The sequence below is a fragment of the Onychomys torridus genome, chromosome 1 (assembly GCF_903995425.1).
Source record: "Onychomys torridus chromosome 1, mOncTor1.1, whole genome shotgun sequence".
NCBI lineage: Eukaryota > Metazoa > Chordata > Mammalia > Rodentia > Cricetidae > Onychomys > Onychomys torridus.
In genome coordinates, this window is record NC_050443.1 from 15,795,161 (window position 1) to 15,807,417 (window position 12,257).

The window sequence follows — 12,257 nt, forward strand, 5'->3', positions numbered from 1 at the left end:
CCTCAAACTCACAGAGATCCACTTGCCTCTGCCTCCTGAGTACTGGAATTAAAGGTGTGCGCCTCCACTGCCCGGCTGTGCTTGACTGGTGCAATAGCTGTCCAGTCCTTGACCTCTTTAAAACGTGGACTCATCGCTCTCTTGTTGAATAATAGGAGTTGTTTATATATTTTAGATACTAAATTTATACATGAAATAATAAATAAATAAATAAAAATTAGGGTGGGCAGTTGTCTAGCCAGCAAGCACTCTCAGATCCTTCTGTCTCTGCCCCCACCCGGATTATAGGAAATCCAGGCATACCCTGCCATGCCTGGCTTGTATGTGCATGCTGGAGCTGCACACTCGGGTCCCCATGGTTGTATGGCAAGCACTTTACCTGGTGAGCCTGCTCCACAGCCCCCATTTAATGGAATCTGCCTTAGTTTGCTTTCTTTGTTTGTTTCTTTCTTTAAATCGTGTTTTTAGTTGTTGTTGTTTTTTAATTTTTTGTGTGCTTGCAGGCCAGAAGAGGGTGCCAGATCTCATTACAGATGATTGTGAGCCACCATGTGGTTGCTGGGAATTGAACTCAGAACCTTAGGAAGAACAGCCATCTCAGAGGAAGAACCTCTGAGCCATCTCTCCAGCCCTAAATCTTGTTTTTTTAAGATTTACTTTTTATTATTTTTAGTTATGCAGGGTGGTGTTCACATGAGTGTAGGTACCCTTGGAAGCATCACATTCTTCGGGAGCTGGAGTTACAGACAGTTGTGAGCCACCAGATATTGGTGCTGGGATCTGAATTCTGGTCCTTCAGAAGAGCAACAAGTACTCCTAACTACTAAGCCATGTGTCTGGCCTTTCATTTATTTTCTGTCACCGTGATAAAGTCCACAAATGAGCAATTTAGGAAGGAAAGGATTCATTTCAGCTTATAGTTGTAGTCCATCATGACTGAAATGAGGCCATGAAGTAATGCTGCTTTCTAGCCTGCTTCCCATGGCTTGCCTGGCCTGCCAACCTGCCCAGTGGTGGCACAGCCTGCAGTAGAATGGACCCTCCCACATCAGTTGTTAAGGACATAACCCATAGACTTGATGGAAGCATTTTCTCAATTGAGATTCCATCTTCCCAGATGACCCTAGTTTGTATCACGTTTACAGAAAACTAACCAGTACAGAATTTAAAATTTTTCTTTTTTGATAAAGTATTTTTATTCAGCCAGGCATGGTGGCACATACCTTTATTCTCAGCAGTTGGAAGTCAGAGGCTGGCACATTTCTGAGTCTGAGGCTAGCCCAGTCTATAAAGTGAGTTTCAGGACAGACAGGGCTACACAGAGAAACCCCATCTCAGAAAACAAAAAAAAATTTTTTTTAATTCACATTTTATGTGTATTTTGGCTGCATGCATATCTGTGTACCATGTACTTGCAGTGCCCACAGATTCTCTGGAATTAGAATTTCAGACAATTATAAGATGCCATGTGGGTACTGGAAATTGAACTTGGGTTTTCTGGAGGAGCAGCCAGTGATCTTAATTGCTGAGCCATCTCTCCAGCCCCTTTTATATATATATACACACACACACACACACACACATATATATATATATATATATATATTTACATATTGATCTTAATTGTTCAGTGATCAATTAGTAATCTTAATTGATGAGTCACCTCTCTAGCCCTCTTAAAAATATCTCATATATAGTATATGTAAGATGAATATATATGTATATATATTCATACCACACACCAGCTGAGCTACATCCTAGCTTTTGTGGATTCTTCTGTGATTTTTCACTATATAGGATCTTGTTTCCTGCAAATAAATAAATAGAGTTTTACTACTTTCCTTTCAGTGTGGACACCTCTTACTTTTTGGGTCAGAAAAAAGTGGTTGGCTTCTTTGCTTTCAACCTGGTGGTGGTTTGGCTACTTTGTAGAATGGAGCAGCTGCCAATCATTAACCAAGTAGTAAGTTTGCTTAGCAGTGGTGAAAACGGGCATCTTGGTGTTTTCCTGACCGTGGGGGACTTTGCCATCTCTTGTATGACAGCAGCAGCAGCATGGGCTTTTCTTATGTGCCCTGCATTGTGCTGAGGAACTTCCCTTCTGTGTGCACCAGCGTGGTGAACACTCTGATACGTGGTGCCGTATCTGTCAAATGTGACTGAGCTGTTTGCCACATTGATTGATTTTCATACACTGAACCTTTCCAGTCTGGAGTTATTTTCCTTTTATTTTTATTTCTAATAAACTGAATTCCTAGGGAGTTCATCAGCTTGGGCTCCTTTCCATTTGTAGCTCTCTAAGGGAAGTAGGCTGGCATGTCCATTGAACCTGGGAACCTTTCTTTTTGGCTCTGATCATTTTCCCGCACCCGGTTCAGGAAGCTGTCAGCTCTTAGAGAGCATCATATGCTCACTATGCGCATTAATTCTCCTGGCAGCAGCAGTCCTGCCCAGAGCTTGCTTGTTTGTAGCAGTGCCAACAGCACGCTGGATGGCATTGTAGACTCTTGCAGTTTTGCCATGGTAACTTTTCTGGGGTGTTCCGTTTTGAATCCTTCCGTCCCTTTGATGTCTGCCCTGCCTCTCTTCTTGGATATTCCCATGTATGTGGCCAAGGGAGCAACTGTGCATCTCCTGAAAGGCCTGGAAGACAGATGCTAGTGCCTGTCTTTCTTTCCTTTTGCTTGACATTTCAGCAAATGACTGGAAGATCGAAACTCTGGCTAATAGCGGAACTGTCTTTATATATACTTGGTCATAGTGTACAGTTTCCTTTCTTCTGCAGCAAGCTGTCCTGTGTTGTGCAGGCTGGCTTCAGATTCCCAAGTCTGTCTTGCCTCTGTCTTCTCAGTACAGCTCTTATTACAGTCAGTTTTAGACTATTTGGTTTGTTTTGGTTTAAGATGCTGTCTCACTCTAGACCAGGCTGCCCTGGAGTTCACTGTGTAGACCATGATAGCCCTGGAACTTTCCAAAATCTTCCTGCCTTAGCCTTCCAACTGCTGGGATTGTAAGTGTGAGTTATCACATGTGGCTTCCAGTTTTAGACATGTTTTTACTACCCTAAAAAGAACCTTTCTCACATTGATTCTCACATTCCCATCTCCAGACTCCTTATCTTCCCAGTCCCAGGCAACCTTTTCCACTTTCATCTTCACAGAGTTAGCTATTCTGGACATTTTATGTAAGCGGATATGCATACACACATATATCTATATCTATCTATCTGTCTATCTGTCTATCTGTCTGTCTGTCTGTCTGTCTATATCTATATAGATTCTCCTGACCTTGGGAAAACATGTTGTCAGAAACATCAGACTGCGAACACACCTGACGCTCATGGCTTCCCTGAGCATCATCCCGTAGCCACACCGGAATAGCATGGTTGTGGTTGTGACGTCTTGTGATTGCAGGGCTGACTGACAGCTCCACACATGAGAGAGTCCTGCTGTATACTGCCAGCCTGGGAAAAGGTTAATGTCCAGAATGTGAAATACACTTTCTCCAGAATGCCTGCCCCTTTCACACTGTCACATAGTTGAAGAAGCCGCCCTCAATTTGTGGTGCTCTGTGATTGATTACCTTCTTTCTTTGCCTTAGGCAGAAGGGGTGGTTTAGCCTCTCTGCAGAATGGAGCAGCAGTCTGTTACTTCTTTTTTCTGACCAAATAGGAGCCCATCATATGGGTCCAGCAAGTTTGTGATGGGCATTTGGATTGTTTCCACTTTTAAAAACACACATTGGTCTAGGGAGATGGCTCCATTGTTGAGAGCACCACCTGCTCTTGCAAAGGACCCAGATTGGACCCCCAGAACCCACATGAAGGCACACAACTATTCACAGCTCCGGTTCCAAAAGATCCAACACCTTTTGGCCTCTGCAGGTACCAAGATTGCACATGGTACAGATATATCCCTACAGGCAAAACATTCACACATAAAGTAAAAATATTTTAAAAATTAAAAACATAAAATAAAAACCCCACAAAATGTGTGCCCTGGTGTAGGTCACAGAGCAACTGTTCTCTTTACTGTATACTCAGCATCCACTGGGCCATCTTGCTGGCCCTATTTCTGCTTTGTGTGTGTAGTGTATATGTCTACAGAGATCCTTGGGTGTCCTCTGCTCTGTCACTCACCATCTTACTCCTTTGGGACAGGGTCTCTTACTAAACTGGACCTTGCTAGGTTTTGGTGAGGCTAGCAAACAACATACCCCAGCCATCCTCCTGCCTCTGCCTCCCATCTTTCCTCAGTGTTCGGTTACATGTTATTGGGAACATGAAGACATACCTGACTTTTATTCATGTGCAGGGGATTTATACTCTGGTTCTCATGGCGGCGGCGGTGGCAAGGGAGTGGGCATCTCCCCAGACCACTTCCCTTATTTGACTGTATGGGTAGTGTTCGTATGTTTGTGTGTGTGTGTGTGTGTGTGTGTGTGTGTGTGTGTGTGTGTGTATGTGTGTGCTTTTCCATGTCATTTTGTGTGTGTGTATACACGTATATATATTTTTCTATTTTATTTTTTAGTTTTTCAAGACAGGGTTTCTCTGTGTAGCCCTGGCTATCCTGGAACCAGCTCTGTAGACCAGGCTGACCTTGGACTCAGAGATCCTCCTGCCTCTGCCTCCTGAGTGCTGGTATTAAAGATGTGCGCTACCACTGCCCAGCTCTCAGCAATCTTTTAAGGAGTGGGTCCTTGGGGAGCGTTGGGTGTGTATATGTGTATACCTATAAGCAGGGGACTTGAATATTGACTCAGGAGAAATGGAAGTGATCAAGGGGTACTTGGAGGGTGGGAAAGTGTTTTCACATCTGATCCCCTGCGTGGCTATGATGATAAATATCAGCCTAGGGGACTTGAGTGTTTGGAGGCTGGGCATCCCTTAGGGCAGTCTTTGCTGGCAAGGATAGCTTGCTACTGCCATATATGCTAAGGCAGTGGTGCCCTGGGACACTGTTGCAGGTGCCTTCCTGCCAGGCATGACCTGTGGATCACTTGGGCCCAGCCCAGTGCCCCAGCCTGCGTCAGCAGGTGCCATCTCCAAGGCTCCCTTGGGAGAGACTCTCATTTACCTTCCTCCCAATGTGGTGCCCCCATGAGTCACTGTCATCCTGCACTGCCTGCCTGCTAGGACATTGTTTAACCTTGCCCTGACCTTTTCTCCTTCTGCCTCATTTCAGGTGAATACATCAAGACTTGGAGGCCCCGTTACTTCCTTCTGAAGAGTGACGGCTCTTTCATTGGGTATAAGGAGAGGCCTGAGGCCCCTGACCAGACCTTACCCCCTCTGAACAATTTCTCTGTAGCAGGTGTGTTTCAGCACAAGGAGGCTGGAGTTCCACAGTTCACAGCTTTGCTGGCAGGTGTTTGGGACACATGGGACACAGTTTTGCTCCAGCCAGAACCTGTCTTAGGCCCGTTCATCATCAGATCTTTTTTTTTTTTTCCCCGAGACAGGGTTTCTCTGTGTAGCTTTGCGCCTGTCCTGGAGCTTGCTCTGTAGACCAGGCTGGCCTCGAACTCACAGAGATCCACCTGCCTCTGCCTCCCAAGTGCTGGCATTAAAGGCATGCGCCACCACCGCCCGGCTCATCCAAAGATCTTACTTCTACCCTTTCTTGCTGTTGCTCCTTGTCAGTGGCCCTTTTCCTTTCTGGGGATAGTGAGAAGTCATGATGTTTCTGCACCCCACCTCTTCGGGCTCTGTGGGTCTAGCTGGTGTCCTGTCCTGTTAACAAGGTTGTCCCTTCTGTCTCTGCCCCTCTAGCCAGTAAGTGTTAGCGTCCCACTGAGCTGCTCCAGAGCGCACTGTATGTCCCCAGTTCTTCAAGACAGGGTCTCTGTGCAGCCCTGGCTATCGTGGAACTCATTCTGGAGATCTGCCTGCCTCTGTCTCTGCTGGGATTAAAGGCGTGTGTTGCCCAGCTGAGCTTGATCAGCTTGACAAGCCCAAGAATCCCATTGTGCTCCTGGCTGCTTCCTTCACTATGGACCAGTACTATGTCTTTGGTACACCTGCTGAGAATGTTTCATAGACTGCCCTGTCTCCGTCCTCTCTGAGGGCCTTGCCGCAGCCTCTGCTTGTCCCTCCAGCTCTCCCTTCTGCAGACTCTGGAACCCAGCCTAGCGCCCACCCCTTTGCAGAAAGTCTTTTTCTGGCACTCTCTTCCTGTGCCCATGGCCCTGCCACATCTGTTAGCAGCTCCAGCTTCTCACTTGAGCTGCCAGCTCATTTCCAGCAGCTTCGTGGAATTTTTTTTCGTGGGTGGCCTCTAGAACTCCATCCTTGCCATATCCCGGGCTGACCTTCCTGTCCCTCCACCCACCATCTTCTTTCTCCCTGTCTGCATCTTCATCTCATCTGTTTGCTCTAGATCTCAGGCAGTGACCTGGGTCTGGTTCTCCCTGCCCTGTAGCCCAGTGCCTTTCCCTCCCCAGAACTTCCCATTCTGCCCATTAACTCTCTGCTGCTGGTGCTGGTCTTCAGCAAGAGGGACCTGCCTCACTTTGTCAATATCCCTTTCATGGCTCCCTGTGGCCCCAAAGAGAGTCTGCATTCCTCACTATGATTTCCAAGGTTCTGCCTGACCAGCTTGACCAACCTCTCTAGACCTGAGTTCTGTCTCCTGTGGCCTGTCTTGCACTGCACTCTGTCTTACTAACTTGGCCCCCTTGCCTTCTGGTCTCAGCTCAGAGATCTCCACCCTCAGGGAAGTCCTCCCAAGGCCCCAGGCTGGGTTGGACACCTTCTGTGTCTTTCCCTATCTGCCTTGACTTCTGTTGTTGCTGGTGGTTCGGCCTTCAAAACATGGTGGGCTTCAGTGTTTGGCAGGAAAAATGTCTTTCTAAACTATAGAGTGAGTTCAAAGCCAGCCTGAATAACTTAGTGTAAGACCATGTTTCTCAAGAAAAAAGGAAGCCAGAGCCCTTGCTCAGTGACAGAGCCTTTGCCTGGTGTAATTAGGCCCTGAGTTTCATCCTTGGAACTATAGGAGTGTGTGAAACCAAGAAAGAAAGATACTGTGTGAAGGGGGGTGCTTGGTGAAAACCTCACTGTCACTTATGCCCCGTCTATGCAGTCCTTCCTGCAGCTCAAAGTTTCTTTGTGCCCTTGAAGAGCAAGTGAAGACTGTGACATCCTGTGCCTTAGAGGACATGCTCAGGACTGTCTCAGTCCCTGGCGTCATCTGGTATGGGGGTTGGCACACAAAAGATGGCTTGGGGAATTTGGTCTCTAAGCAGCAGGACCATCCCTCACTCTTTCCTGCCTGTGCCTACAGAATGCCAGCTGATGAAGACTGAGAGGCCGCGACCCAACACGTTTGTCATACGCTGCCTACAGTGGACCACGGTCATCGAGAGGACCTTCCATGTAGACTCTCCAGATGAGAGGTGAGTTTACACCTCTGTGTGGCTGTCCTCTGAGAGTGGATAGGTATGAAGGTAAGAGGTGTACTTTGGGATGCTGTGAAAGAATCCATTACCTGGAGCCCTATTGGTGAAATTATGAAGGCCACTCCACGTAGTTAAAAGGGAGGTTTATTTTGTGGGGTAACTTACAATTGAAGGGATAGGTTGTAGGGTCTGGCAAAGGTATGGCACAGTCAGGCGGTGTTCTCTGGAGAACTCTGCTCGGTCTACCTTCAGCGTCCAGGGTCCCGGAACCAAGAGAGACTTCTCCTCTTGATCCTGGGTCTTCAGCGTCCTCCCTCAGCCGCGCCTTGTGGGTGTGACCATTACCGAAGCCTCAATGGGGGTTGGAACTTCCAGGCCAATGCTGGGATGTCTACCTACTACAGAGCCCTTCTGGCATGGGGTCTTCCCAGCTGAAGCTGAAAAGAGCTGGGTTACTTGCTCTAAGACCCCACTTTGCATCTTCAGACTCTGGGAACATATCAGAGTCCTGGGACTCCTGTTCATGATCTGGAGATTTGCCAGCTGCATTCTACATAAGCGCTTTCACTGATCCTAAGGCAGTGGTGCAGAGGTCAGTTACAAAGATCAGAGTAGGGAGCTAGAGATGTAGCCCTGTTAAGAGTGTGGCCTAGAAAGCATGAGGCTTTGGTTTCAAGTCTCCAGTACCGCATAAACTTGGCATGGTGGCCCATCTCTGTAATCTCATTACTGGGAAGATAGACAAGAGGTTCACTATTAGCTACATAGGAAGTTCAAGGTCAGCATGTCATATATGAGATCTTGTCTTAAAAAAAGAAAGTTGAGCCAGGTATAATGGTGTATGCTCGTAATCTCAGTACTTGGCAGACTGAGGCAGGAGAAATACAGTTCTAGGTCTCCCTAGGCTAGAGAATGAGATCAAGGCCAGTCTGAATAGTGGTGGCTATCTTATCTGTGTGATTCCCAACCCCTGCAATTTGCAGTTCCTTTGTGCCCTTGAAGAACAAGTAGAGACAGTGCACCCTGTGCCCCAGAGGCTGCATCGCACCACTGTGAACTTACTCCTTTTACTGAATTGTATGTCTTGGGAGCCTCTCTAACTGTATGGAGTGGCTCTGGCTCCAACTGTGTTCTTCCATTTCTTTTGTGGCAGCCACACACAAGTGTCTCTGAGTTTATTTAGAAAGTTCTAGGGTGATGTGTTTCCAGCATTCAGTTCATTACAGGCTGTGATGCTGTGAAACATCACATGTGTCTCTTTGTTCATATGGATTCCAGTCCATAGGATGCATTCTTAGGGGTAAGACTGAGGCTTACAGGAGTGCGCATTTCTGTCAGGCGATGTCTAAAAATGTCCCCATAACCTTGTGTTGTCAAACGCTTGGATTCCAAGCTGTCTGAGCAGGTTTAGGTTTTCTTTATCTGTGGGTGAGTTTGCCCTTGAGGAGTTTCCTTTTCTGAACTCTCTGTTCAGTGGTTTGTCTCTCTCCCTGGTGGAGCCGGGCTTCTGTTCTCATTTCTGTCTGTAGTAGACAGATCCTCCTGGTGTGGTCAGTCTTATCCCCCGTCTCGGTCCTCTTGGACTTGGAGCACTCCTTACTGCTCCATGGGGTAGAGCTTCTGCTGTACCCGTGGGAACTCTGAAGCAGGCTGTCCTGGACCACTCACTTCATGTACATCCCAGGGCGAGAGCCCAGCCGTGGGTGCCTGCCAAGCATTTCAGGGGTAGCAGTGGAGAAATGGAATGTTGGCTTTCGTTACCTTTTCTTTTTCTTTTTAAAATGGGAACTTGTGTAGCCCAGATCGGCCTTGAATTGATGTGTAACCAAGACTAGCCATCAACTTTTGATCCTTCTGCCTCTGCCTCCTAAGTGTTTAGCTTACAGGCGTGTACCAGCAAAACTGGTGACTTCAATAACTTTCCGTTAATTTTAGTAGCTGTGGGTGTAGCTAATAGCTGCCCTCTTGGACAATGCTGTTCTAGAGCCTTCATAAAACAATATCACACGATGCTACCACACACAGTCTATACTGTAATTATTGTTGCATATCTCCCCAAGTTAAAAATATACGAGCCTCACCACAGGGAACAGCTTTATCAGCTCAGGCCAGCTGAGGTGTTACTCAGTTGAAAACTGGGGACTAAATATGGCAGCTAGCGAAAGCAGACCAGGCTAACAGACGCTAGTCCATGGGTGTGGGTGAGTTTTGAAGGGTGGTTACGAGTGTGGCTCTGGGGATCGGAAAGAGAACAGTCTAGGGAAATGGACTGACCAGAATATGCAGAGACTTAGAGATTAAACAGCTCATGTGTCCCAGGGACCTCAAGGAGTTCTGTGTCACCAGAGAATCAGGGACTGGCCGCCTGTTTGGAGGAGGGAAGTAGAGGCACTCAAAGCTGGCAGCCCAGCCAGAGCTTTGGCCCTCAGTGGAGATCCCTGCAGGGTTTGGCAGGCGCTTAAGAGACTGGGGTTTGTCACAGGGTTGTTAAGAGATTCGGAGGATGATAAACAGGAAGCCTTGGGGCAGCAGTACCTGGCACCCAGCTAGGCCTGGGAGGAGGGCATCAGCCACTGGCCAGTGAGATCTTCTTTCTGCTTTTTACAAGAACTTTGCCTCTTCCAAACCTGAGACCTCCCCTTCTTTCCTCTGTCCTAACATGGATTGTTTCTGACCGCAGTGTGCATGCAGGCTGTTCCTGAGGGTAAGATTATGTTTATTATTAGAGCTATGCAAGAGCTTGATTCGGCCAAAGTTCCGGAAGTGGGGGCTGAATCATGAAATGTTAAAGGCAAGTTCCTGTGCACGACCGTGCATGGGATGGGGACAAGCTAACAATCATCCTGTGCAGCGGCTCATCATCTTTCTTACCCTGACAGTTTCTTCTCCACATGAGCCTGGGACTGGGGATGGGACACTGTGCACACCTAGGTCAGATCATAGCCTGCTCCAGAATCTCAGGGCTTCCCCAAGGTGAAGGTCCAGGACACCCTAGAGTTATCTGTTCCCTTACTACACACTCAGAGCTCATTCTCTCCAGCCCAACTGGGCCAACACTTTCCCCCGACTCCCCTTCCCAACATGGATTACACTTCTATCAGAGAACCTCTACACCAGCTGCCTCCCCTTCCTTTGGAGATCACTCCCAACAAAACAGTTTAGGCTGGCTTTGAACTCCATTATGTAGTCAAGGATGGCCTTGAACTCCCAATCTTCTTGCCTGAGATTCCAGGTGAGCCCCACCATACCAGGCTTCTAACTCTCCTAAAATATTGCCCCCAGGGGTATGGGGCACTGGGTCATCCATTAAGAGTGCTTGCTGCTCTTCCGGAGGACCTGAGCTAGCTTCTCAGCACCTGACACTCCAGGTCTAGGGAACCTGCCTCTCTCTTCAGGCTTCTGAAGACAGCCCTCACCTCATACACATAAATTTTTAAAAATGAATCTTTTTTTTAAAAAAAGACACGGACTCCCTTATCTCCATGGAAACCACCATCCTACCCCAATTCACTGCACTTATTCTCTCCTAAGCACTTTTTAAAAAGACAGTGGCTCAGCAGGCGTGGCTGTGCACACCTTTGATTGCAGCACCTGGGAGGCACAAGCTTGATCTACAAATTGAGTTCCAGGACAGCCAGGGCTATGTAGAGAGGCCCTGTCTCAGATTAGATAGATAGATTAGATAGATAGATAGATAGATAGATAGATAGATAGATAGATAGATAGATATAGATAGATAGAGCGAGCTAGCTTGATCTACAAAGTGAGTTCCAGGACAGCCAGGGCTATGTAGAGAAGCCCTGTCTCAGATTAGATAGATTAAATAGACAGACAGACAGACAGATAGATAGAGCGAGCTAGCTTGATCTACAAAGTGAGTTCCAGGACAGCCAGGACTGTGTAGGGGAGTCCTGTCTCCAATCAATCAATCAATAATAATAAATAACAACAATCAATAAATAAAAGCTGGGTGGTGGGCACACCTTTAACCCCAGCAGGCAGAGGCAAGGCATATCCCTATGAGTTCAAGGCCAATCTGAGCACAGAGTAAATTCCAAGCCAGGCAGAGCTATACAGTGAGATCCTGTCTCAAAACTAAACATAACAAAAACAAGGGGAAAAAAAGGTTAATAACTCAATTTTTGTTGGTGGTGGTGCTTTTTGAGGCAGAATTTTTCTGTGTTGCCCCAGGCTGTCCTGGAACTTGCTCTGTAGACCAGGTTGGCCTTGAACTCCTTCCTGAGAGCTGGGATTAAGGTGTGCACCACCACTGCCTGGTTTTAAAAGGTTTTTATGAGCACCAATGAGTGCATGTATTTACTGTGCACCCTGTGTGGACCTGGTGCCTGTGGAGGTCAGAAGGCAGCATCCATTCTCCTGGAACTGGAATATAGACAGTTGTGAGCTGCTGTGTGAACGCTGGGAATAAAACCCCAGGCACTCTGGAGGAGCAGGCATCTCAACTGCTGAGCTATCACTCAACCCCTAGAATATTTTTTGAAAATTTGTATGTGTGCCTGCATGTGTTTATGTGTATATAGCAGTATGTATTTATGTGCCTACGTGCGTTAATATGAATTTCACATGTGAAGGTACCAGCAAAGGGCAGATACAGGCAATGGATCCTCTAGAACTGTGACAGGAAGTTGTGAGCCGTCCAGTGTAGTTACAGGAAACCAAACCTGGGCCCTTTGCAAGAGCAGTAAATACTCGGCCAAGCCCTCCCCAGTCCCTAGATTACTTTTGTGTATTTTGTTTTGAGACAGGGTTTCTCAGTGTAGCCCTGGCTCTCTTGGAACTCACTCTGTAGACCAGGCTGGATTCGAATTCAGACCTGCCTGCCTCTGTCTCCTGAA

General features: G+C 47.2%; 1 protein-coding gene across 1 annotated transcript in view; it reads left to right on the top strand.

Annotated features, from left to right (window-relative positions):
• Akt2 (AKT serine/threonine kinase 2) overlaps positions 1-12,257 on the top strand; it is a 40,062-nt gene that overhangs the window by 21,986 nt on the left and 5,819 nt on the right. The window contains exons 3-4 of the mRNA XM_036197943.1: positions 5,187-5,315; positions 7,287-7,398. Coding sequence (XP_036053836.1) covers positions 5,187-5,315; positions 7,287-7,398 — 241 coding nt within the window. The remainder of the gene's footprint in view (positions 1-5,186; positions 5,316-7,286; positions 7,399-12,257) is intronic.